The 25,421-nt window shown below is 39.8% G+C and overlaps 1 protein-coding gene across 3 annotated transcripts in view; it reads left to right on the forward strand.

Annotated features, from left to right (window-relative positions):
• Nucleotides 1-25,421, forward strand: part of PARP8 (poly(ADP-ribose) polymerase family member 8) — a 161,352-nt gene that overhangs the window by 121,770 nt on the left and 14,161 nt on the right. For all 3 annotated transcript variants that reach the window (XM_039544888.1, XM_039544889.1, XM_039544890.1), the window contains 8 exons: nt 10,400-10,492; nt 15,048-15,173; nt 16,480-16,545; nt 17,818-17,885; nt 18,262-18,310; nt 22,218-22,330; nt 22,538-22,610; nt 24,004-24,073. In XM_039544888.1, coding sequence (XP_039400822.1) covers nt 10,400-10,492; nt 15,048-15,173; nt 16,480-16,545; nt 17,818-17,885; nt 18,262-18,310; nt 22,218-22,330; nt 22,538-22,610; nt 24,004-24,073 — 658 coding nt within the window. The remainder of the gene's footprint in view (nt 1-10,399; nt 10,493-15,047; nt 15,174-16,479; nt 16,546-17,817; nt 17,886-18,261; nt 18,311-22,217; nt 22,331-22,537; nt 22,611-24,003; nt 24,074-25,421) is intronic.

The raw sequence follows: 25,421 nt of genomic DNA on the forward strand, positions 1-25,421 counted from the left end.
CCTCCTCTCCACTCTACAACATCTGAGCCTCTTGGATCACTGAGAGGGAAGTTTCTATCAGATCAGGAGAAGGCAGAATGATGATGCAGAGGCAACTCTTTTGTCTCCTGGGCCTCCCATCCACTCCAGGTCTGCAACATTTTCATCTCCCTCAGCTGCAAAGCAAGAGGGGTAATTTCTTCCTAACAGCTTAGTACAGGTGCATTTTGGAAACTGAAAATAGAACTATAATAAAGGAATTGTGTTGCATTTTGGTGCGATAATAAAAAGGCAATAGTACCTCTTTACTACAGTTTGAAAATCTTGCCATTACTTTAGAACTAGTATTTATATTCTAGGGAATGGGTAAATATTTTAATAATGCAAACAGCTGAGCTGATATGGTATTAAAGAAAGAGACTGGTTTAGGAATCCAGCATACGATAATAGTACTTTTATTGCAAACACTTAAATATAATGAGCTGATGAATCATTAACAAAAGTGTTTATTAAATTTAAGCATCTGATTAAAATATGTATAATAAAAATATGCCACACTTAGCCTTTACATAACACTGTTTACAGTATGCATGTACCATCTATCAAATTGTCTGTGCTTTTTATCTGTCAATAGCCAAGGACATTGGAACAAACTAGCATCATTTGAATAGATCTTAAAGAAACGTGGGACAGTTACAATGAGCAAGAACCTCCCAGAATGTATTGAGTCAGATGAGAAACAAAACCATATAAATAATTTTCCTTTGAATTGAGAAATCTCCTCTAGAGTGCCATCTTGTGTTGAAATCTCAGACTAAGTTCTCTGTAAAAACAAGGCAGAGGAATCCATAAAGAAACACAGAAAAGCTCTGCAAAACTAAATGTGAGATTATTTCCTTTGAAAAGCAGCACCCTTGAACAGATGTCTCTGCCCTTAACTTTTCAGCAGCAGGATGTAAACAATCAAATACTCTGAAATACAGTATTTGAAGACCCTGTTATTGATAGCACCACAACACTGGATGGTAACACTGATATATCTATAACAATAATAACCTTACTTTTTCAGAATGCTTTTCATCCTGAAGGATTCAAATGTGATTTCATTGTGGGTGAAATCCTGGCCCCGTTAAAGTCAATGGTAGAACTCTCATTCTCAATGGGGCCCGTGTGTATATATGTAATACTCAACCACCACTGAAATTCAGCCACCCTGGTGTGTAATGCAGTAGCCAGTGTGTTGGAAGTACTACACAACAGGTTTTAGGAATGGAATGGAAAATAACTGAACTACAGGGGAAAGTATATGTATGCAGAATATTTTAGCCAAGCTGGAGTTTGACCAGTATACTGGAATTAATGCCCAATTTCTTGCCAGAGGGCTGCAGAATCTTTCATGACCACAAGTGCTCAGTACCTTGTTTTTTTACCTCTTCTTCTCTGAAAAAAGCCACCTCCAGCAGTACCCTGCCCCCCTTGGTGCCATGGTGTGGAATTGGTTCCCTGTTGCCTCTGAAGGACAATCGCCCAACATCACTACAGCATAACGGGTTTGCCATGGAGCCAAGCAGTGATCAGATCCAGCCCTGCACAGTTTGAGATCACAGATTGAATCTATATTATCTGTTTGAAAAGACTTGAAGTTGAAACAAATATAATTTCTTCTGCCCAGACTACGACTATACCATAGGACAAAGAAGAGAAAAAAGGCAGAACATATGACCTGAATTTGGGAGAGAGGGTAACAGAATAAGTCTGTTTTCCAACCCACTCAATTCTAATATATTTAATCAATGTAGGTTCTTATACCCTGCCCAGTGTCATAGTCTCTAATATGTTCTTCAGCAGTGCTTTTTAAAAATTTATGTGAATATTGTGAGATTTTTGGGAAACATTACCCACAGTTTCAGGAAGAGAGATTATTAGATTATTTATATCTGCTTGTTCTCTATCTGCCTACCTATAGGTAACAGTGCTTCCAGCTGTGCTGAATGTGCTCTGATCACATGGAAAGTTGAAGTCAAATTAAATAGAGAACACCTGGTCACAGTTGAATTACCACTTCACAGTAGTGAATAAAGGGCCTTCCTGACATTATAGACTTTTCTTCATGGCAATGCTGTACGCTAATATTGAGACATTGAATTTGCCCGTGCAGTCTTCCCATCCTCATATTAAATAAACAGAAAAGTCACCCATATACCTAGCTGCAGCAGTAAACCAATTTTAGCTGCTGCTAGTACTGGTGATGTCAGCTATCAGTATTACTTTTTCATTAACTTCTTTAGCACTCCCTGATCTTTGAGGCCATCCTTTTCAGAAATCATACCTAAGGAACATAAGGGAGTTAGAGAGAAAGAAGTGGAGGAGGATGACGACCCTCCGCACTATGTTTGTGTCAATACCTTTCTGCTGGTTTCTCCTTGATCTTTTTTACTTGCACCTGTGGCAACCAAACTTTATAACACTGAGGCCCACACTTGCAATTTACGTTTTCAAATATCTGCCTTCTTTTGCGGGTCCTGGAATGGAAAGGTTCTATAGAAGTGCAAAGTATTATCATTATAGGTGCACACACACACACACACACACACATTACTTTACTTCTGAAGCCTTTCAATTCCATTTGTCCTATTGTCTTTTTACACAGGAGCGCAGTGCAATTCCATGGAAGTTACACAGTAGATGACATTTTAACTCTTCTTGTGTGTAATTTTGCCATTGTGTTTTTAGTAAGAGGAGCTATTTTTTTTTGTTTGTTTCTGTGGCAAATTTGCCAGAAAGTATATTGTTAAACTGAGATGTGCAAAGTGCCTGTCTGTCTGTCTTTGGCATTTCTAATACATCCCATCACAATAGCGTGTACACACCACTGACTCTGTTAGTGGAAAAGTGTCCCAAATATTTCACCTCCCTTGAGAAGAAATGGGGTTTTTAGAGCTGGTAACTGAAAGGATTAAAGCACTGAGGGAGTGGGCATTGCCACTAAAGATTGGGTACTAAGGAAAGTATCAGAGGGGTAGCCGTGTTAGTCTGGATCTGTAAAAGCAGCAAAGAGTCCTGTGGCACCTTATAGACTAACAGACGTTTTGGAGCATGAGCTTTCGTGGGTGAATACCCACTTCGTCGGATGCATGTAGTGGAAATCTCCAGGGGCAGGTATATGCATCCGATGAAGTGGATATTCACCCTCGAAAGCTCATGCTCCAAAACATCTGTTAGTCTATAAGGTGCCACAGGACTCTCTGCTGCTTTTAAGGAAAGTATGTGATCTTCAGGGAATGGGATGTTGTTTATTTTTTGGGCTGGCTCCTACAGTCTCTCTTTTGTTGCCTTTGTTCCAGAGATGGAGACGCATATTTCAGGCTCTCAGTTGGCGGCTCTTCCTCATTGGAGCAGTCTTTCTCATTGGCTGCATGTAAAGTAAATGGGAAAGGCTGCTGCTGTGTCACCACATTATTCCAACCTTCATAGCCTCCTCCATGCCAAGGCATTTTGGAAAGTAACATTCCACACTCCTGGTGGCTGCTCCATTATAAAGACATGGAGATACTAAGATATGCATGGATTACTTTTCAGGGCTTTAACCACTTTTTTCCCATGGTTTACTCCTTCATGTCACATTATTGGCAACCACTGGCATCCCGAGTGTCAAACATTTGGAGAATGGTATGAAGCACAAGATAGAAAAAAAAATATTTTCCTCATCTCTACATATCAATACCATTAATAGTTTAACAACATGGTGATAACATTTGAGTGGGTGGCGGTTAGAACATCTGCTCTATGATGTAGTGTTTTTCAATGGAGTCATACCCAGATTTCTTTTATTCCAGAAATATGGTAATCAATTAATATAGAATTCTGTGATTTGGAACCTCTTGCTTGAGTGAATTTGTAGGCAAGTTGTCTTTTAGTGGAAATACGGCAGTATTTTTCTTCCTTGGTTCAAGATGTTATTGTAGAGCACTTGGGATCTATATTTAAAGAAGAGTGTTCATTATCACAGTGGTCACTATCTTTTCTGTACATATTGTCTTCCGTCTGCAACAAGAAAACCGGAATTCAAAATTGTGACATATGGCACAGTCTGTATTGGTCCTGCGCCTCCTGCAGTAGAAATGATGTACAACCCAATACTCTGTGTTTCAGTATAATATTTCTGTTGAAACTGGATGGTCACCCAATAAGTTGGAATTGAACACTTAGCTCAACGGGCCAAATTCTGCTATCAGTTAACAAGTGCAACCCTGTTTATCTATATAGTTTGTATGGCTCCCATTTCTGTAATATCTGAAAACTTTGTCATTTTACAGAGGCACAGAAAAAAAATGGAAGTGACTTGTCCAAGTTCAAGGGAAGCCTGTGGCAGAGCCAGGAGTTAAGTACAAATATCCTGAGTCACAGGAACATAGGAATTGCCCGACCAGATCAGACTCCATGTCCACCTAATTCAAGTAATATCTCTCCACAAAATGTGTTACAAGAAATTATGTTAGCTCTGGATAATCTTGATAGCCATGTAAATATACAATCCTTTTTTGAATCTTGTTAATTTCTTTATCTCAGGGATCTTATGTGGCAGTGAGTTACACAGTCTAATTGCACAGTGTAATTCCTTTTATCAGTTTTTAATTTATCCCCCTTTTAATTTAATTGAATGTCCCCTTGTCCTTGTGTTATGAGGCAGGGAGGACAAAAGTCATAATCTAGAGCTGTACCCACAATACAGCTTCCTCCTGTTGCAGTTAATGAGAATTGCTCCTTTAGAATAGAATTTCTCCCTGGCCATTTAATGAGAATTGCAGTTAATGAGAATTGCTCCTTTAGAATAGAATTTCTCCCTGGCCATTTAAATTACACTGGCCAACAGTACACAAATCTCGCATTAGCACCTGCCTCCCAACTTCCATTCACAAATAACTATTTGTACATTGAGTTGTGGGATTTGTGGACATAACTGGGGTGCATGTGGGCTCACTATAGACATTTGAAATTTTAGCCCTTAAATTATAGCTTGGAGACTAGTCTGCATAGTTGTGTGATATAAGAGAGACAAAAGAAAGACCCTGGTAGGCTCTGGATGTTTTAGCTCTATGGTAGTATATCATTTATTTAGAATATAATTGCCGTTTAGGTGGTATGAGCTCACAAACTGGAGGATTAGCAACTATTCTTATGTTGCCATCACTCAGTAATGAGACTATGATATGACACACACACCAAATCAGACATGAAATAAACATACAAAGCTCAAGGGTCACTTGCAACAGATTCCACAAACTAGATGCATTTTCTTCCCTTCGGTTCCAGCATACTGTGAGTTTTGCCAGTATTACAGCATCATATTAGCACTTATCCAGTGTAATCAAGGTAAAAACAGACAGTTTTCTCCTAAGGACAGCCCAATACCTTCCTTGTAAGAAGCTGAACACAGCTGAACACAGCACATATATTTGAAGAATCTTCACTACCAGTTCCTTTATTAGGAGAAGTGAGAAGATTTTTAATGGTTTCACCTTTGCCATTTATGACATCTGCTGTAAGTGAGCCTTCCTTGAGTCTTTATTTTTAGATCAATAGTAGTTAGGTGTGCCAGTCATGTTCTAGCCTCATTAGTGTGTGTGTGGCATCCCTCAGAGTACTTCAGAGGATGACACATTGCTCTTCTGAGCACAACTTCAGAAAGCTTTAGAAAATGACAAGATAAATCAGGTCAACATGAGCTCTGAGTATTTTGTTTGTTGTTTTTTTGTTGTAGTTAATTTAAAGGTTGTCCAGAAATTATATTAGACAACATGAGCCCACATATAGGAATATATGCACATGCTTTTGTAGTTGGAAGACCTACCTGCTATTCATGGCCACCATTTGAGGCAATGCCACTTGCTTTATAGCAGATAGAAAACTCTGTGATTATTCTTTCTTGTTCAAAGCAGCTGTGACGCTCTCAAAGGTGCTTTTGAGCGTGAAGAGAGGGAATAGCTGAAAAGAAAACTCAAGATAACCCTACAGGGCTAAAAAATGATACAGTTTTTGTCTTCTGTTCCTTGAGGCTTGCAATCTCAGCCTGTTAGCAACCAGGGCTCTTACTTTTCTCTGGCTTTTTCCCACTGGAATAATTATCCCTCTGAATGGTCTTTCAGCACTGATGTTCTTCGCTCAGCCATCAGTTTTGTGACAGTCCTCTAAATGGCCTTCCATTTATTCTCTGCATCCTGATTAAAACTAAAATAACTTTCAGACCGCTGATTGTTCTGTCATAAGCTGTTTTTGCTTAGAGAGAATGACAATACTGTTCTTCAGACAATGCAGAAAGAAATTGCACACATTCTCAGTGGTGAATATTAGCATATATACTCTGTCGACTACAGTGGAATCCTTCCAGTTCATTTCTGGATGCAATTCAAGGTGATGTAAAACCCTATATGGCTTACGTCCTGACTGTCCTAGAGACCACATCTCCACATCATTTTGTCTAGGCCAGAGGTTCCCGAACTGGGGGTTGCACCCTGCTTGGGAGGGCAGGCAAGGATGGGGATTTGAAAAGCTTTAGGGGAAAAAAACGCACTGTGCACATTCAGAGCTGAGTGGCCAGAGAGCCACCACTAGCAGCAGTGGAAAAGTAAACGATCAAATAAGTTTGAGAACCACTGGTCTAGACAAGAAAGTTGTACTGATTTAACTAAATCAATTTAGAAATGGATGTAAGCTAAATCAATATCAAGTGTTCGTAAACCAGAATAAAAGTATCCACAAAATGGGGTTGTGTCAATTTAAAGTTAATTATATTTTATGTATTTATTTACTTATTTATTTGTATTGTGGTAGGACCTAAAAACCAGTCATGAACCAGGACCACATTGTGCCAGGCACTGTACAAAAACCGAATGAAAAGACAGCTCTTGCCCGGAGACACTTACAATCCAAATATAAGACAAGAGACAACAGATGTATACAACAAACAGACAATGAGAGTTCAAGGAGACTGGTCAGCATAAAAAGCAGTGGTCACAGCACACATCAGCTGCCTTACCATTGTTGAATTTTTGTAAACAGTTCACAATATTGCCAAATATTCTCATGATTTTCTCGCAAGTCTTGCGAATTTCTTAAAGCCCCGGTTCCTGGCATCAGCTGACTACTCAATAATATCATCTTTCATTTTTTTATTTTAAGTATGTTTCTAGCTCAGTGTAAACTAGTGAGTGGGAATGGAAATTAAGCTCTAAGTTTCAGTGCTTTTAAAGCTCTTTCCTCAGGCCTTATTATCCACCAGTCACAAAACCAGAAAGAAAATCAACTGAAAAAACACTGGGCAGTAATTCCCAAAAGGCCTCCCTGGCTTTAGTCATCCACAAATCCAGACTCGCCTTCCTTTTATACTCTGCCTGGTGTCTTGATATGACCAGCCAAGACATTCACTAGAGGCTGCAGTGTCACTCAGTCTCAGTTTTCTGTCTGCATACTCTTATACTCTTCAACATATACACTGAAGTTGCAGAGGAAGAGTCAGCACAGATAAGTACAGAGAACTCACTCTTATATGTTCCATATAAATGCCTTATCAAAGAATTTATAACACTAAGCCTTTATCATTGCTTCCTCATTTATTACTAGTCTAACTTTTATTAGTTTTTTATTGCATAACATCATGGGAGGAAGGAATATATAGACTGGCCTATTGATAAGTGTCAAAAAATATCATTTTTATGTAACAAGAAATAAAAGAACTGATCTTAAAACAATCACTTCTCCCAGGACCATTGCTTAGTTAAAAGTTGATCTGTAAAGGATGTTAAGAAAAATTGGACTTGTGCTGTGTTTTACTTCTTTATGATTTATAAAGAAGATTGGCAGATTTTTGTTTGTTTGCTTTTGGGGGAGGGGTGTTTACTGCTCATCTTTTAATTTAAGAATATCAGGAATGTAAAATCTGGTCTTATTTGCTTTGTTGGAAGGCCAAAGGGAGGTAAAAATATGTTTATTGTGAGCTCTTAAAAGTTTAAACCCTTAATTGAAAGGTATGGAATCTTTGACATAGACTTCTTTCATTCAAAAATGTTCATTAGGCATTGAAGTTAAATAGGAGTTAGCAAAAACAAATAAAATACAAAGAATTTTATACAGCCTGACTTAAAATCCCATCACCTCTTAACAGCTCAATTTTTACTCTCCTGCTTCTCATGATGTCATCATTTACACAGGCTCCCTAGTATCAGTCTTTGAAAAAAGAAGAAAAAAATGACACATGCCCAATTTTTTCCCCCTTTTTATGTCACTTTTAACTTGCGTAATAACTTATTACACTGCTAAAGGTGGGCAGACTACAAAGCGAATTCAAAACACTATGAATTCTTTTGCTTTATGGCAAGCATAGCTGAACTTTGTCAGAGCCTTACTGTGTAGTAAAATTGAATCAGAGAACAATTTTGGTTATTCATAACAGTCAAGATAGGAATTCTTTTATACTTTCCCCACTAATGTGAATAGCGAAGGCACCTTTCAAAATGTGTAAGGATAGGAATAGTGGCAATAATAAATACCTTATGTCTAGTGTGCAGTGGCACAGTGAATTGGATCATGTTAGGTTTAGCCCGCTACCTAATGCAATGTAACATAGCAGATAAAATAAATCAAATATATGACACGCTATTAGACCTGAAAGATGATAGCTCTTCTAAAGCAACTGCAGTGACAACGTTTCAGTGCCGATTTCAAGTGGTTATTTAAATAAAAAATCTTTGAAACCAAACCAGTGCATATTTTAAGCGCTATGAAACACGTGAGCAGAACTATCGCATATGCTTATTACTGGTGAAGTAATTTCTTGAAACAAAATCCAGCTACATTTTATGTTTGTTTGATGCAGCATTTGGTACATTGTTCATTTCTGCTGAGTGCTCTCTATTGGCATGAGTGTCTGAACTTACAGATATTCTTCCTTTATTATCATGGCAGTGAAAGACTCATAGTGTTTTAGTGGTACCTGGCATAATAGCTTCCTGTTTGACATAATTGTAAGTTTCATAAGTAATTGTTTAATATATAATATACTCACCAAGCAGTAACTGAAAAGTACGTTAGGCCATTTTTATGTTGAAGTAGAAATTTCTTGTTTATTACAATAATTTCCAACAAGGGATCTAACCTGTTTTCATGTGCTTATTTGCCTCAACTGACTGTTCACTAATTCTTGACTATTTAGATTATAGACAACTTTGGCCTTAAATATGTGAATCTAGTAATAATCTTTCAGTGGTGAGCAAGGGTTTGCTAATAAAATGTGAACTATTGGAAAACCTGAGAGCCTATTCTCTTTAATTAAAACTGAATTATGTTGATTTTTTTGTTTCTATCCTTTTTGCTTTATGTGAATCTGCATACAGGGTTTATTTTGTAAGCTGGGGTGTAAATGTACAGCGCTCTTGCCTGCTGCTCATTAAGTCTCCATGTGGACCCTGCTTCCATGTACTAAAAGTTCCATAGTTGAAACTACAGCAGATCAAAGCACACTGCAGGTCTTTTACTATGTGGCAGCAGAATCCACATGGCCACTAAGCGAGCAACAGGCTAGAGCATTGTAGATTCATACCCCAGCTTGCCATGCATTAAATCGCCATATGGACAAGACCTATAATTCTTGCTCAGCTTTGATATGTTAAATTTGTTTCTGTTTTGTTAAATAACTGTAACTGAATCATTATGAATGAATGGTTTCTTAAAAGATGGAGGTGTCAATCACAGCTCCATAGTTAAGGATGAATTGAATTTTGCACTTAAAGCAGGGGAAAATGCAGTGTTATCTTCTTCAAACTTATAGCAGTTACCCTATGAATACAGAATGAGTTTTCTGAGGATTTACAAGTAAATCTTTAGTTTAGGAATTAAAATTAAAGTAGGTGTGTTTAAGAAATTTAGCACCCACTGTCTGACCTTTTCATTTGTCCCAAATGATCTCACTAACAGAATAACAGACACTGATGGAGAATTTTTCAGTTCTGAAGAATAAAAGTGAAGAATTACTATTAATCATGCAGGGGAAAAGTGAATTCAGTGTAGCCTGTGCAAAAGATTTCGGTGGGTTTTAATTATATGGGAAGTTTTTAAGAGTCTGATAGAGCAGAGTTAAGGTTATTTGGGTGCTCTCACTGTGAATTTTCATACGATAAGATGTTTGGATTTCTTTTAAATTTAACCAGAACTGTGAAAATCCTGAGTTTATAACACTTGGTTTTGGGATAATTATAACATCCCTATAATGCAATTTGCCCTAAATTACTGATATGTACTCTCAACATTTATGGGAATTAATATGCATGGTTTATATTTATATTTTAGGTGGTACATGGAAAAATTAATACTTACAAATTGGAATAAAAACACAATTAACATTTTGTTGTTGTTGTTTTCTCCTTAGCCCACAGTATGTGAACGGGAGCTGTGTGTTTTTGCTTTCCAAACTCTAGGAGTAATGAATGAAGCTGCAGATGAAATTGCCACTGGGGCCCAGGTACAGCTATATAATGTTAATCATGTGTTGAATTTTGTATAGCACATCCAACAATTTCTATTAATCCATTTTTACTAATTTTCTTCATGTCTCTGCTCTTTGCTAACTCTTATGTACTCCTTCTCAGTGTGCAGAGACCAGTAGAGATGTGATTACATACTTTACTGTATAGGCGGGATATTCTAAGGGTACGTCTACACTACCTGCCAGATCGGCGGGTAGCAATCGATCTATCAGGGATCGATTTATCGCGTGTAGTGTAGACACGATAAATCGACCCCCAATCGCTCTCCCGTCGACTGCTGAACTCCAGCTCGGCAAGAGGCGGAAGCAAAGTCGACAGGGGAATGGGAGCCGTCAATCCCGTGCTGCGAGGACGTGAAGTAAGTGATTCTAAGTTGATCTAAGATAAGTCAACTTCGGCTACGCTATTCTCGTAGCTGAAGTTGCATATCTTAGATCGATTCCCCCCGCCAGTGTAGACCAGGCCTAAAGGTGCTCATTAGGCAGTTCCCAAATTCTGCTCCTGTTGAAGCCTATGGGATGTTTACCATTGATTTCAATGGTGGCAGAGTTAGGCCAATGCTAAGTGCTTTTGAAAATTGCATTCTTCTGCAGAGTTGAATTTGGTCACCTGGTTAGGTCTGAGCTGTCCATTTATCTTGTTAGAGATAATTCCTATTTAATCTTAAAGAGCAATTGTTACTCTCAGGCAAATTCTAAGCCCTCTTCTTTTCATGGTGTTGGGATACAGGTGTCCATTGTACATCTGTTGTTTTGATTATTAAATAACAGTCGGCACCGTCCTGATCCATTATTACTACACTGTTTTCTTCTCTCCATTCAGAGGAGCAGCCCTTTTAACATACCTTTGTTTTTTTACTCTAAATTTGTCTGTAAGTACTGGCAGGATATTGCTACTTACCCTGTAGTTATTTGTTTTCTTCAATATTTTTCTTTAGAAAATCCTGTTAAATTGTATCTTCCAAATTGCCTTTTTATCATATTTTATTAAAATTGTTTAAGAACTTTAATAAGTTGGGACAGTATCCATTACAAAGCCCCTGGGGACTGAGTGAAGTATTACATACTGGTTGCTGGTTGTGTAGTGGCCTGATTTTCAAAAATGTGAGGACCCACAGGTTTCAATTAACTTTAATTACAGCTTCTGAGTGTTCAGTACTTTTGAAAATAAGGCCATTTCACTTTGATTTAGATATCCAATTTTGAATTTCTTGTCCTCTTCCTTTTGTTACCCTTTCAATTAATTCCCTAAGGTAGCCCTCACTAGGCTGTAATTCCCAAGACTCCCCCAGCTCCTTTTTTAAAAGCAGGTGCTGTACCAATCAGTCATCAGAAACAATCCTCGACTATGGCCAAAGAGCACACAGCACATCTCCTGGGGGAAAGAGTGTCATGGCAGCTCCCCCAGTCCTGAGCATGCTTTGTACTGGCCTGGTTTCCTGTTTAATTTAGAGCAGACTTCAAGCTGCTCTGAATTATACCAGCTGCCAATGGTCCCAGAGAGAATCAGTGGGTGGTTAGTAAGTTCAAGGCATGTGCCAATATGCCAATAGCAGGGTAGGGAGTGGTATAGGAATCATGACTCTGTCTCTGCACAACTAGAGGGTGTTGCTACACTGGGGTGATCCATTCTTGGGTAACTAGGCCAACTTTAGAACCAGAATACACCAGCTGTGTGGCATAAAGCAGCAGCACTACACTGGAGGATTTGGGGCACTGCATTTAAAGATTTAGGGTTTGATCCTACTTCCAATGGGAGTTTTGCCATTGACTTAATTGCAAGTTGGTTCAGGGCAGATATCCCAAAATAAAATAACAAATCAAGTATTTTCATATCCTCTAAAATCCAGGCTGATGCAAAAAGTAGAGTAAAGCAGGATTTCTGAGGATTGGTGCCAGGGAGAAAGATTAGAGTTTCACTAGGAACTCTCTTAGGATATGTCTACATATTGAGCTGGGGATTGAGGAGACACATTTACACTAGTTTGCTAAAAATAGAATGTAGCTGTGGCGGCATGGGAGGAGCTAGTTATCCAGAGTTCATGCTTATCAAATACTCTAGGTACGTATTTACGCTACCATAGGTGCACTTGATTTTTAATCAACGAGAGCTAACACAAGAATGTTCCTTCACACCGGGAAGCGCACTGCCAGCTCAAAGTGTAGACATACCCTTAAACTCCTTTGAGAATCAGCACAGATACCTAAGATTGAAAAGTTCTCCACGTCTGTAGGTTTTGTAAACTGGGAAGAAAATAGAACATCTTAATATTTATTTAACAAATTTATTTAAGCATGAGGAATGGAACACACAGACAGGATATTTATACATACAGAGAACATGAAAGGTGGAATGTTGCATCACAACAGGCAGAGTCTAATGGTATGCACTTCCAGCTTTCAAAGTGTATACATACCCTGTCTGTGTGTTCCTTTGAGAAGTCAGCACAGATACCTAAGATTGAAAATTTGTTAGTCTTTAAGCCACAAGTACTGTAGGTTTTGTAAACTGGGAAGAAAATAGAACATCTTAATATTTATTGTGGATTTTAAACTTTTCATTAAAAACCTGGGGGAGGGAAATGCTTAAGTAGCCTTCTTATTCAGGACATATGAGGTCTCCAGTTATTTCAATTGCCAGAAAAGTTTTTATCAGAAGAAGATTGTTCATTCATGCCAAGATAGCAGAGGAGGAGAAGGGAAAACAGTGTGACTCACTACCGCACACTTCCTTCTATCTTTCCTGATGATTCTCACTTTCATTCTGCTTCTCTAAACGGAACTCAATTTTATTTCCCTTGAGTGATTGGATCTGATAACTTTTAGAACAACTTGAATGATGAATCAAGATACAGTCCATCTGGAATGATCGGAGGAATTACAAGTGCTTCGTAAACAAAACTCATCTCATCCTCCAACTTATTTTCAAATTATGAAATTTCTGATGCAACTTTTATTTAAAAGTATGTTACATGCACAAACACATGTACTTTCACTAACCTGGGGCAAATTCTAGGAGATCAGTTCCAAGCTATGCTGTAATCTCTGTAGTGGCAAGGAAGAAGAAACTCTCAGCCTGGGCCATGAACTGTTCCACTATTGCAAATCTAAAAGGCAATACTTCCCATGGTTTTTACAACTCTATTCTCCAGGGGGAGCAATGACCTGTGGATCTATGTAGTGCAGATCCACCAACCCTGTCTTTGCACCCGTCCCCCATCCCATTCTTGCTTCATCCTTGAGCAAGATTGTTAGCTGTTATCTGCTACATTGTGCACAGGTATGCATACCCCCTGTAGAGCTTTCTTCCTCCCTCCTAGTGCATCTGGGGATTCCACACATGTACAAGAGGAATTAGGGTTTGCTCCATGGTAAATCAATATACTCTGCATTACAGTATATTTAGGGCCAAACCTTGGTCCCATTTTGGGAGATTTTTGTAGGATTTGTACCTTAGGGCCTGATCAAAAGCTTATTAAAGGGGCTGTAATTAAAGCCATTAGTGCTTTAATTACTGCAGTGTTTACTCTATACTTTAGAAACACACAGTTTTTAATTAAAATGTTCTTTCCTACTTGTGTATAATATGAATGCACTGTATACAACAGATGGGTTTCTGTCAGTAGATGAATTGGTTTATCAATTTTCTTGACATACCGCTTATTTCTCCACAGTATTACAGACATTTGTCAACTAAACCTAAGTTTCTTCTCAAGCAAAATTACTGCAGCATAACAATATTTATTTAGTCCTTGGACTCCGCCCACTCACAAAATACCTCAAAACCACTGTAGACCAAATTGTACCTTATGTAAGATCCTCAAACATATAGTAAAATGCATATTTTTGAAATGAGAAATATCATTTAACCCTTTAGGGATCTGGAGACAATGATTCAGATAGCTCATCTAACATGTAGAAAAATATTTTATACCTGAACAAAATGCAGTCTAGTATCAGAGGGGTAGCCGTGTTAGTCTGGTTCTGTAGAAGCAGCAAAGAATCCTGTGGCACCTTATAGACTAACAGATGTTTTGCAGCATGAGCAAAATGCAGTCTGTTATTTCAAGTTTAGGGTACAATTGTGACTTCAGCTACACTACCATGCAACTATATACCTTGTAAAATCAGATACTACTGTATATCCACAGCCATATTGTACAAGCCATTCAGTGAATAAAGCTAGTGAATCTGAGGCATTGTGTTCCACAAAGATTTTCAAAACTGGGTGAAGTCAAATTTCAAAAGACTAAAATATGGGTATGAAATCACTCACAGGCGGCTGTTATTAGAAAATGCGGAATTACCACTCCTGTGACTTACGGTTTTCAACAAATATTCAAGCATTGGAATTCAATCAGCGGTCATCATTGGTATAATAATTAAAGACACAACATCAAAGAAGAAAATTCTATGATGCAGGAAGACAGAAGATGATAATTCTGGAGAGACAAATAGATTATTGAATCTCAAAATAAATAGTTTTCTGTGAAAGAGCCATTTCTTTATGTATGATTTTCTTTATTTTTAGGTGGTAGATTTATTAGTATCCATGTGTCGATCGGCATTGGAATCACCCCGGAAAGTTGTCATTTTTGAGCCATATCCTTCTGTAGTTGATCCTAATGATCCTCAGGTGCTGGCCTTTAATCCAAGGGTAAGTAGTTGTCTCTTCAACAGGTAATGTTTGCTTTTAGTCATGTGTTATATTTCAAAACCAGGTCCAGTTCCACAAAATAATGTGTCTTCACACTGACAGATATAGATTTAAAATACAGTACATGTACAACAGTGTAGCCATGGAGCCTATGAAATATTTTAGACAATATAAAATGTCGTTTTGAAGCTGTCTAGAGGTAAACGTTCAGTCTCCCTGTTTGTGGGTGCAAATTGTGGATGCAAAATTTGTTCATCTGGGAGCATATTACACACATCAAAGCAAAGTTGGCCTTTGGGAAAATTTAACCATGTGTCTCTAAATCCGCTTATTTTTATTTTACATTTCTAAAGTTCTTATTTGTAAAATGATTATATTCTTAAAATATTAATTTTTAAAATAATGATTATACTTGTAACATGTGTACTACTTTTCATCTTCAGAGAGTTCCCAAGCAATAACTAACAAAGTAAAAACAACGAGGAGTCCTTGTGGCACCCTAGAGACTAACAAATGTATTTGTGCATAAGCTTTCTTGGTGCCCAAATAAATTTGTTAGTCTCTAAGGTGCTACAATGACTCCTCGTTGTTTTTGCTGTTACAGACTATCACGGCTACCACTCTGAAATCTAACAAAGTAAAGAATATTGCCTACAACACAATGCTAGACCTTTCTATTCATTTTGAATGAAATTCACTCCTTGCAAGCAGAGGGCTTGCAGAAGACCAATGCAACCAACACAGCATTTAAATCCCACTGAGGCCCTATTTTAACTGCTTAAGTGGGAACTATGGACACTCTGCATAAGGGTAAATTTCACCTTTTTTGAACAAAGGCCAAACAGTGGCACACTAACATTTCCTGGGGTTTTTAACTGATTCATTGCTGGCCCTTCACTCCACTCAATCTCCTCCCATGTTCTGTTGAACAGCAAGATGCACCACTGAACCTGATATTTAAATAACTGTCAGACTCATAAATAGTTATTAACATTTGTTGATAAATTGATCTAATTTACAAAGTGGATTTCCTTATTTGCAGTGGATTCTAGTGAATTTAAACAAAAGTAACTGGCGTCAGTTGGCCTTCCAGACTTTTCCTGGGTTGTGGATGAGTTGATGTGTGGGATGGAAGAAGAATATTGGATGTAGAGATATGAGAGGGCTTGGTTTGTTGGTCATTGGTCTTAATTGTTGCTTTATACCAAAAGTATATGAACTCAGAGCATTGAATGAGTATGTTGATATATAAAAGAGCTCCCCCCCCCAAAAAATTAATGTATTCATTTATTTTACATTACATCAGAAGAAGAATTATGATCGAGTCATGAAAGCATTGGATAGTATTACTTCTATTAGAGAAATGACACAGGTAAGTATAAGAGTCTTTTAGTATCTTAACTGTAATTTACCGAAGGATGTACCTGTTTTTATTTGTTGCTCTTTTGGGGGAGGAGGGTGGTGGCTGGCATTGTATTTTTATTTTTGCTGCCGAGTTTCAACAATATATAAATACGTGTTAAAAATAACAAACCTGCAGTATCTAGATGGTGACAAAATAAAACTGATGAAACAGAACTCTGGTCACCGGAAGCTTAAATAAGAGATAATATCTGTGGAATGGAACATTGTAACAGAATAATGGCCAACTGCTGCTTCATGCATTTTAGGAAATAGCAAGGCCAAGCCAAGTCTTTGATTTTTCAAAGCAAGGGTCATTGATTTTGTGACAGTATACTATGGTGATGGCTTTATTTCTATTATAACTAGAACTTTGTTCATTTAAGTGAAATTGAGAGGGATTAGGAGCCAGGGCTCCTGTGACTTAGATCATGCAGCTTCTGAATACTCACTTTGGGACAGATTTTGATACCTTTGTACACTACCTTCGTTGAGTAGTACTTTACTTCACAAGTGGTCCCACTGATTACTAGTAGTGCAGCACCACACTATTACCGTGCTGTTAAATAGATGTAACCTCACCAAGGTTTGTAAAGCTTAGTTAATCTAAGTTTGTACAATACTTTTAGATTCTGAAATGAAAAATGATGCATTTACAAAATACTATTATAGTTTTAATATAAGAATTAAGCTACTATATTGCACATTATATTATCTAGTTGCCATTTTAATACTAGGATGAAGTATAATTATTGCTGGGCTGAGTAGATTTAAAGGGCTACTTCATGATCCTAATATAGTCAGTGGGAGTTTTCAGTGTGAACATTATCTGGTCCAGTATTGATTTTACCTATTTAATACCATGGAGCAGTTAAAATAGCTATTAGTGAATTACCACAGAGTACTTTAGAGAGGCTTTGTTTTACTGAAGTTCCAGTCCAGTTTCCTAATGTCGGAGCCAAACACTACTAGATGGCCTCTGCTGTTCTTGCTGTGACCAGCCGTGTTAGCTCCAATATACTTGTTCTGAAGCTACATGTTAGCTTAGAAATTCTACCCAAGGGAAGAGAATTGCTGTAGTAATTCTTGTTGTTGTCAAGGCAGTTATAGCTGTTTAAGGCTAAATGTCAGTAAATCTGTGATGATGAATCCAATGTATTCATTTATTATAGATGAAATTATGTGTAATGTAATATATACAAAATTTTAACCAGTGGTAAAGAGCATAATTACTGTTTTCTAGGCACCATATTTGGAAATAAAGAAGCAGATGGATAAACAGGACCCACTTGCGCATCCTCTTCTGCAGTGGTATAGAACTGACTTACATTAAGATAAGAATTATTTCAGTACCATGTTGAACAAATAATCATTTTATTATTTTTAATTTGGTGTTAGCTGGCCCTAAGAATTAATATTGGCATTTACAATTATTGGCATTTAAATTTTTTTCTGGGAGCTTTTAGGACCTGATCCAAAGCCCACTGAAACCAATGGAAAGACTCCCACTGACTCTAGTGGACTTTGAATCAAGCCCTTGACCAGCACCATGCCTATGCACCACTTAAGTAGAATAGATGTGATTCATAGGCCTTCAGCTAGCCTCTGTCAATGGCCATTAATCAATACTTTCCTAGAAGAAAATTTTGTATTGATACATGCATTTGTTTATTTTTCTTTATTTCAGGGTTATTTCTAGTAATAGGTCACATATTGTGAAACTACCAGTGAACAGGGTAAGTTTGGAGTTATTTTCTTTGTATATTAATATGGTGGGATTTCAGAACTTTGTTCCTATTTAAGTCAGCAGGAGCATTACCATTAACTCCAGTGAGAGCAGGTTCAGGTCAATGCTGAGTGCTTTTAAAAATCTCACTTGTGATATGTGTGTGAGTGTGTTGTTTATTTGTGTGAAGAAACAACACAGCCTTGGTAATATCTGGTTAATTTCCTTAATATTCATCCTGCTGTTCTCATTCATTACTTCAATATTTCACACTAATATAGATCCTTTTGAACACTTCGTCTCTTTAGGACGTGGACTACAGATGTAGGGGTGTGTTAAAGACAGTTTTGCATGCATAGACACAAGTAGATGTACTATAAAAATGAATCAGTAGCTATGGCACTCTGATCTTTGAATTGAGTTGTTCATTCCTAAGTACAGTATTATGCCTCTGATTTTGTTTATAATACACTGAATCTGTGGCCGTTCAAATCAGAGTCTTAATTCAAAGCCACCTGAAATGCTTTCTGGAGTGGCTCACAACCATGAGTGCCTACTTCAGGGCAGACTGTCAAAAGCAGAGCAGACACCTGAAAGTGTTGGTATATTCTATAAATAAATTTCATCAACCCAGTACTAAGTGTGAACTCCCAAAGTACAGGCAATCCCTTTAGACACGCCAATCATATGAGTCACAGGCAATCTCCTTAGACACTCCAGTCTATCTTGCCACCCAGACAAGCTGGACTACATGATAAATGGTCACTTACACCAAAAATCACAAAATATTCTAAGTTACACCCGGTCCCAAGAGACCAGTCACTCGCGCAGGTTGATTTGCATCCTAGATCTCACACCAAAGACAACACTGGTAGCCACTTCTGTAGTAAATTAACTAATGATTTATTAGCTAAGAAAAAAGAATGAGAGTTACTGAAAGGTTTAAGCAGGTAAAAATAGATGAGTCACAGTTTATCATTCCAAATGGTAGCAGAGATGCTAGCAGTAATCTGCATTTTCCAAAAGTGTCTTGGGGCTACCAGAATTATTCTGGGGATCTCTGTCTTGTCATTCATTTATTCTGCCCTGTTAGAATCCAAACAGTCCAGAGATGAAGAATTTTTCCTTGTGTCCATACTTTCTTCTCACAGAAAACAAGCTGGCAGGGTCACTACCCATGTGGGCTCTTTCTTTGAAGGTGGAAGAGAGAGGAATGCACTGCAATTAAATACCCATGGCTGAAGCCTAGGCTCTAGACCCTGCGAAGTGGCAGGGTCCAAGTGCTCGGGCTGCAGCCTGAACTCGGAAGTCTACACTGCAGTGAATCAGCACCTGAGTCATCTGGCATGAGCCAGCTGTGGGTTTTTATTTGTAGTGTGGACATACCCTTAGAGTCTTTGGACTCTGATCATCATACACAATGACCACTTGCCTTCAAATGCACAAGAATTAGCACTTTCCTGTTAAAGTTCTTCATTTGTGTTACACAAGGCTGCTTTCTTCTTCGAGTGTTTGCTCATGTTGATTCCATTCTATGTGTGCGCGCGCCCACATGCATGGTTGTTGAAGATTGTTGCCTTAGTGGTATTCGCAGGGCTGGCAGTGGCGCTTCCTTGAGTGCCGCACCAATGCCACAGGCCCTATGCCCTCTCAGTTACTTCTTACTGCCTGTGGTGGTTAGTCGGAGGACCTTTCCTTGCATAAGAAGGGCTAGCGGTTTCATCTCTTCTGACTTTGAGCCTTAGGGCCTTGTAAATAGTTTTTGATAGTAGTTAGTGTTAAGTAGTTGTTAAGTGTAGTTAGAAGTTAGAGTCCAAGTGGAGACTTTGCCCCAGGTGGTGCATGCCCCGGGTTCCTAGGTTTAAGCCCTGCGCGGACTGTAACAGGCCTATGCCTGTAAGTGACCCCCACAGCAGCTGCCTCAAGCTCCTGGGGGGCATCACGTGAAGGACAAGTGCCATATTTGTAAGAACTTTCAACCCAGGACTCAGAGGGAGTGGGATATTTGTTTGTGGGTTAATAATAATAATAATTGGAGATATACCAATCTCCTAGAACTGGAAGGGACCCTGAAAGGTCATTGAGTCCAGCCCCCTGCCTTCACTAGCAGGACCAAGTACTGATTCTTGCCCCAGATCCCTAAGTGGCCCCATCAAGGATTGAACTCACAACCCTGGGTTTAGCAGGCCAATGCTCAAACCACCAAGCTAGCCCCCCGCCCCTCATGGAGTCTGCCCTTCGTCCGGCTTCCGAGCCATCCTGCCAAAACTTGCCGAGTACCTTGGCCTCGGTGCACAGTGCGCCCCTGGCACCAGGGTCTGCCTGGCACTGCTCCCCATCACCAGTGCCCAAGAAGAAAGCAAGGAAGCATGGCTCCCCAGCACCAGGAAAGAAGGGCCATGGGGAAGGGTTCCGGCCACCTGGCCACTCCAGAGCCACACGTCCATGCCTCCCTGGAGCCCTTAGCCCCTTAAAATGTCCACCATCGACTCCCGGGAACAGTATAGGACCCAAACCCATGATGGCACCAACGCCTTCCCAAGTTCCCCACAAGGGCAAGCTAGCCCTTAGGGGACAGTGGAGCGCCACTGATCTCCCGAGATGAGACAGCACTCTCCACCTCCACGCCGCAGATCGCCGGAGTCGCAGCCCAGATCCTCTGGGGCTTTCTACCAGGTGCTCTTGGTCACCAGCACCGTGATCGTGGTCCTCACTGTCTTGATGCGGATCACCTAGAGGGAGGCACCGGTCTCCAAACTACCAGCACCATTCGTCCACCCACCGGTCGTCCTCTCGGTGCAGATCTTGGTCGCCTGCCCTGTGGGAGTGCTCCCCATCACGTGTCCAGTCCCACAGGACTGGCACCAATCCTCTCGTTCCGGCGGCGACGGTCAACAGGCAGACTCAGGCATTGATGTCCCCACTGTGGCCTCCGGAAGGGAATTCCTCCAGCACAGAAGGGCAGTTCAGCCCCTCGCCCAGACTCCACCAATGCAATTGGGCATCCGAGGCTACATCGACGCCTTGGTGGCACAGCCAGTGGCCAGTGCAGTGGCCTTATTGGAACACATGGGGACTGCCGGTCAGGATGATGCCTCCCTCGCACCGCTCATCTACCACCACCTAGGAGCAACAGCTGGTGGTACCGGATCAATGCATGAGACCCGCTCGGAGGTCGGAGTAGAGAAGACAGTGCCCACCCCAAAATCCCACACCCCCAAGGGATGATGCTCCTGAGCCTCCCCCAGTGGTTCAGTCATCATACTCCTCCCCTGATGAAGTGATCACGGGACCCTTGAGGGCCAGCTCCCCAGACGATTTTAAGGAACCCCAGGCCCTGCTTCAACGGGTGGCCGAGAACTTGAGCCTAGAGGTGGAGGAGATGGCCGAGCAGGTGAATACCTTGTTCAATGTCCTCTTAGCCTCTATCCCAGCACATGTCGCACTACCAGTACACGATGGGGTCCTAAAAATTGCTAAGACCCTCTATCCATCCCTCCCACCTCCAAAGGGCTAAAAAGAAGTACTTCATCTCAACCAAAGGGTTCAAGTACCTTTATACCCACCCACCTCCATGCTCGCTGGTTGTCTCTGTGGCTAATGAAAAGGACAAGCAGGGGCACACCCGTTCAACTCTCAAAAATAAAGAGGCCAGGAATAAATTGCTCAATTCAGTTATTTCAGTGGTGTCAGCATGGTTCATCTTAGATTGTCGTGTATGTCATGCACTTTCATATACTTCATAAACTGGGAGGTATTTTATAATGAGGCTGCCTTCAAATTATTTCATGTCTGACTCGAGGGGCAACAGTATATTGCATAAACCAGCACAATATCTTAGAAAAACTTAATACTGTAAATACAAGAAATCCATGTTCATTAGCATCTTTTCACTTGTATGCTGTTATATTTTACAGCAACTGAAGTTTATGCACACTCCCCATCAGTTCCTCCTTCTCAGCAGTCCACCAGCCAAAGAATCCAATTTCAGAGCTGCTAAAAATCTCTATGGAAGTACCTTTGCATTTCAGTAAGTATGAAAAAGGAATTAGTAAAAATAATGCTAGCAGTTCTTATTGTGCTCTTATCATCTGAAAATATGTGTAAAGAAAAACACAGATATTCTAAAAGTTAGAGGTTTTCAATTGCAAATACATTGTTTTAGAGAAAATGGTTACTTTCATTCTGGGTGCCTTGAAACACTACTTATTTTCCTTCTTTCCACTTTTTTTTTAAGTGGTTCACACATTGAAAACTGGCACTCCATCCTGAGGAATGGCTTAGTTGTTGCTTCCAATACAAGGCTGCAGGTAAATAGTACAAGGTATTATTGTAGATACAAGGTTACATATTAAACATAGGGCACCTTTGGGGAGAGGCAGTTGAGATGGCTATCTTGGTGATCAAAAACTATATGGTGCAATTATATCCTCCCTTCTTTCACACTAATCAGTTGTTCCACTGGTCCTTCTGAAGCATTGATGGTGAAATCCTGGCTCCAGTGAAGTCAATAGCTAAACTCCCATTGACTTCAGCAAGGTTAGGGATCCACACTGAGGCTGTGCACAGCAGCACCTTCAGTGGCAGAGGAAGTACCAGATGCAGGACATCCTCTTCCATCTAGGAGGTGTTCGCTACTGCTAAAAAGAGCATCATAAGGACCAAGTCATGGAGGAGAATGAGAGTGGGGTGACTGAATGGAGCAAGCTAAGAGGAAAGAGAAAATTAACAGGGGACAGTTCAGAGATGGGGAAATAAAACAAAAGGATTCAGTGAATACAGATAAAGAGTGCAAAGAAGAGAGAGACAGTACAATAGAGAGGGAGGGAAAAGAGACATCAGTGGAAAAGAGAGAAGAGAGAAAGTTGGGGAAAATGACACAACTCCCTACTTAAGCTCTTGGGTGCACCCTAATAAGGAACTGAGCAGTTCCTCTGAAGTCACTAAAGTTATTCACATTTACAGACTCTGTCTCTATATTTCTACCAGATGCTCTTGAAACCCTGTTTAAAAACATGAATTAGGCAAAAGCATCACTGACTTCTGAAACAAATTTAAACAGTGATCATTTATTTATTTACCTAATTTAAAAATTATACCAACTGTGGCCCTGATACTGCAAACATGTATTATGAATAAAGTCGTGCAGACGCATAATTGTTTTCGGGATCAAGGGTTATATTTCAGATTTAACCTAACATTTTTTTATTGTTTATCATCGTGTTTGCTAATAACATTGATTTGTTCATGGATTGCAGTGTTAAATCTCAGCACAAATACATCTATAACATTGATTTGTTCATGGATTGCAGTGTTAAATCTCAACACAAATACAACTATAACTTCAGAATATGGAGAAAAATTTCCTTTACCACCAGTAGATCTAAAAACAGGAAGCACTATTTTACAGCTATAAACTGAGGCAAACTCCTTTATCTGCAGGCAATTGGAATGGTCTGTGCCGTAAAAATAGATTTTGCATGGTCTTTAGGGCATGCAGGACTATTTTAGTTTGATACAGAAGAGTTTGTGTAATATTTGCTGCAAGTTTTCTTAGGACTTATTTTGTACATAATTTAATATCAGAAACTGTATTGGTGGGAGGACAAATAATTATCCAAATCAGTTTAGATCATGTACCATGTTGTTTTCCTTTGTAAAATTATCAAATTAATATTAAGCCTTTTTTACATTGTTTTTCAGCTCCATGGTGCAATGTTTGGAATTGGGATCTACCTTAGTCCATTGTCAAGCATATCATTTGGTTACTCAGGTGATATTTATAAATCACTCTAAAGAGGGGGACATTTAAAGGGATATTTTAAGTTGCTGATTTTTTTTACCTGCTTCGTTGTTTTAATCATTGTAGTAATTTTGTCTGTTTCTATCTTAGGCCAGCATTTGCAAAAACAGGAGCTCCCATATGCAAAAAATAAGCTCCTAAATTCCCATTTATGATCTTAAATACATGCCCTGATTTTCAAGGGTACTGAGCAGCCAGGACCTCCCACTGAAGTCATTGGCAACTGGCATCCATTACTTTGGAAAGGAGCCTAAATGGGGACTTAAGAGCCTGCTTTTACACTTCTGTTTTTAAAGATCTTGGCTACAGCATGCAAATATATTTATATGCAATATGCATACACTGTGTATTTCAATGTGTGTGCATAGGCATATAGGACCTAATCCAGAAAAAGCATTTAAGTGTGTGCTTAACTTCAATCTGAAGCGTACTCCCATTTAAGTCAATAGGACTACTCATATGCTTAAAGTTAGATACATGCTAAGGTGCACTGCTGGATTGAGCCATGTAGGAATAAAGGACAGGATATAGTAGCATAAAGGACCATCTTTTTGTTCTGTGTTTATACAGCGCCTGGCACAATCGGATCCTGGTCCATGACCAGGGGCGGCTCTAGAGCCCAGCGGGGCAAGCACCCGCCTGGGGCGGCCCTTTCCCAGGGGGGCGGCAGGCTGGGCCGGCGGACCTGCCGCAGTCATGCCTGCGGGAGGTCCACCGGAGCCCCGGGACGACCGGACCTGCCGCAGGCATGACTGCGGACGGTTCGCTGGTCCCGCGGCTCGGCTGGACCTCCTGCAGGCATGACTGCGGCAGCTCAACCGGAGCCGCCGGACCAGCGAACCGTCCGCAGCTGCGGGAGGTCCAGCTGAGCCGCGCGACCAGCGGACCCTCCGCAGTCATGCCCGCGGCAGGTCCGCTGCTCCCGCGGCTCGGGGGCGCCTCCCGGGCATGATTGCTTGGGGCGGCCAAATTTGTAGAGCCGCCCCTGTCCATGACTAAGGTCCTTGATGCTATTGTAATATAAATAAGAATAAAGGTGTTAAACGTCATGGAGTTAGGAGAGTGGCATGATTTCCATGTGGCAAATGTTATGTAGATCACTCACTTCAAAATAAAATAGCATTTAATATAATAAAAAGTAAGTAAAATATTGAAGATGAAATATTAAATTAAAATATTTTATGGACTCATTCTAATTCTTTTTCCAGTAGCACACCACAAGCAGCAAAGCTCGATTAACTTTAAACTGAAGTCCATCCCTTTTCAGCAAAATGCTTAAGCACATACTTAAACTGAATTCAGTGAAATTTAAGCTCAT

Source organism: Mauremys reevesii, linkage group 6, assembly GCF_016161935.1.
Source record: "Mauremys reevesii isolate NIE-2019 linkage group 6, ASM1616193v1, whole genome shotgun sequence".
Lineage (NCBI taxonomy): Eukaryota > Metazoa > Chordata > Testudines > Geoemydidae > Mauremys > Mauremys reevesii.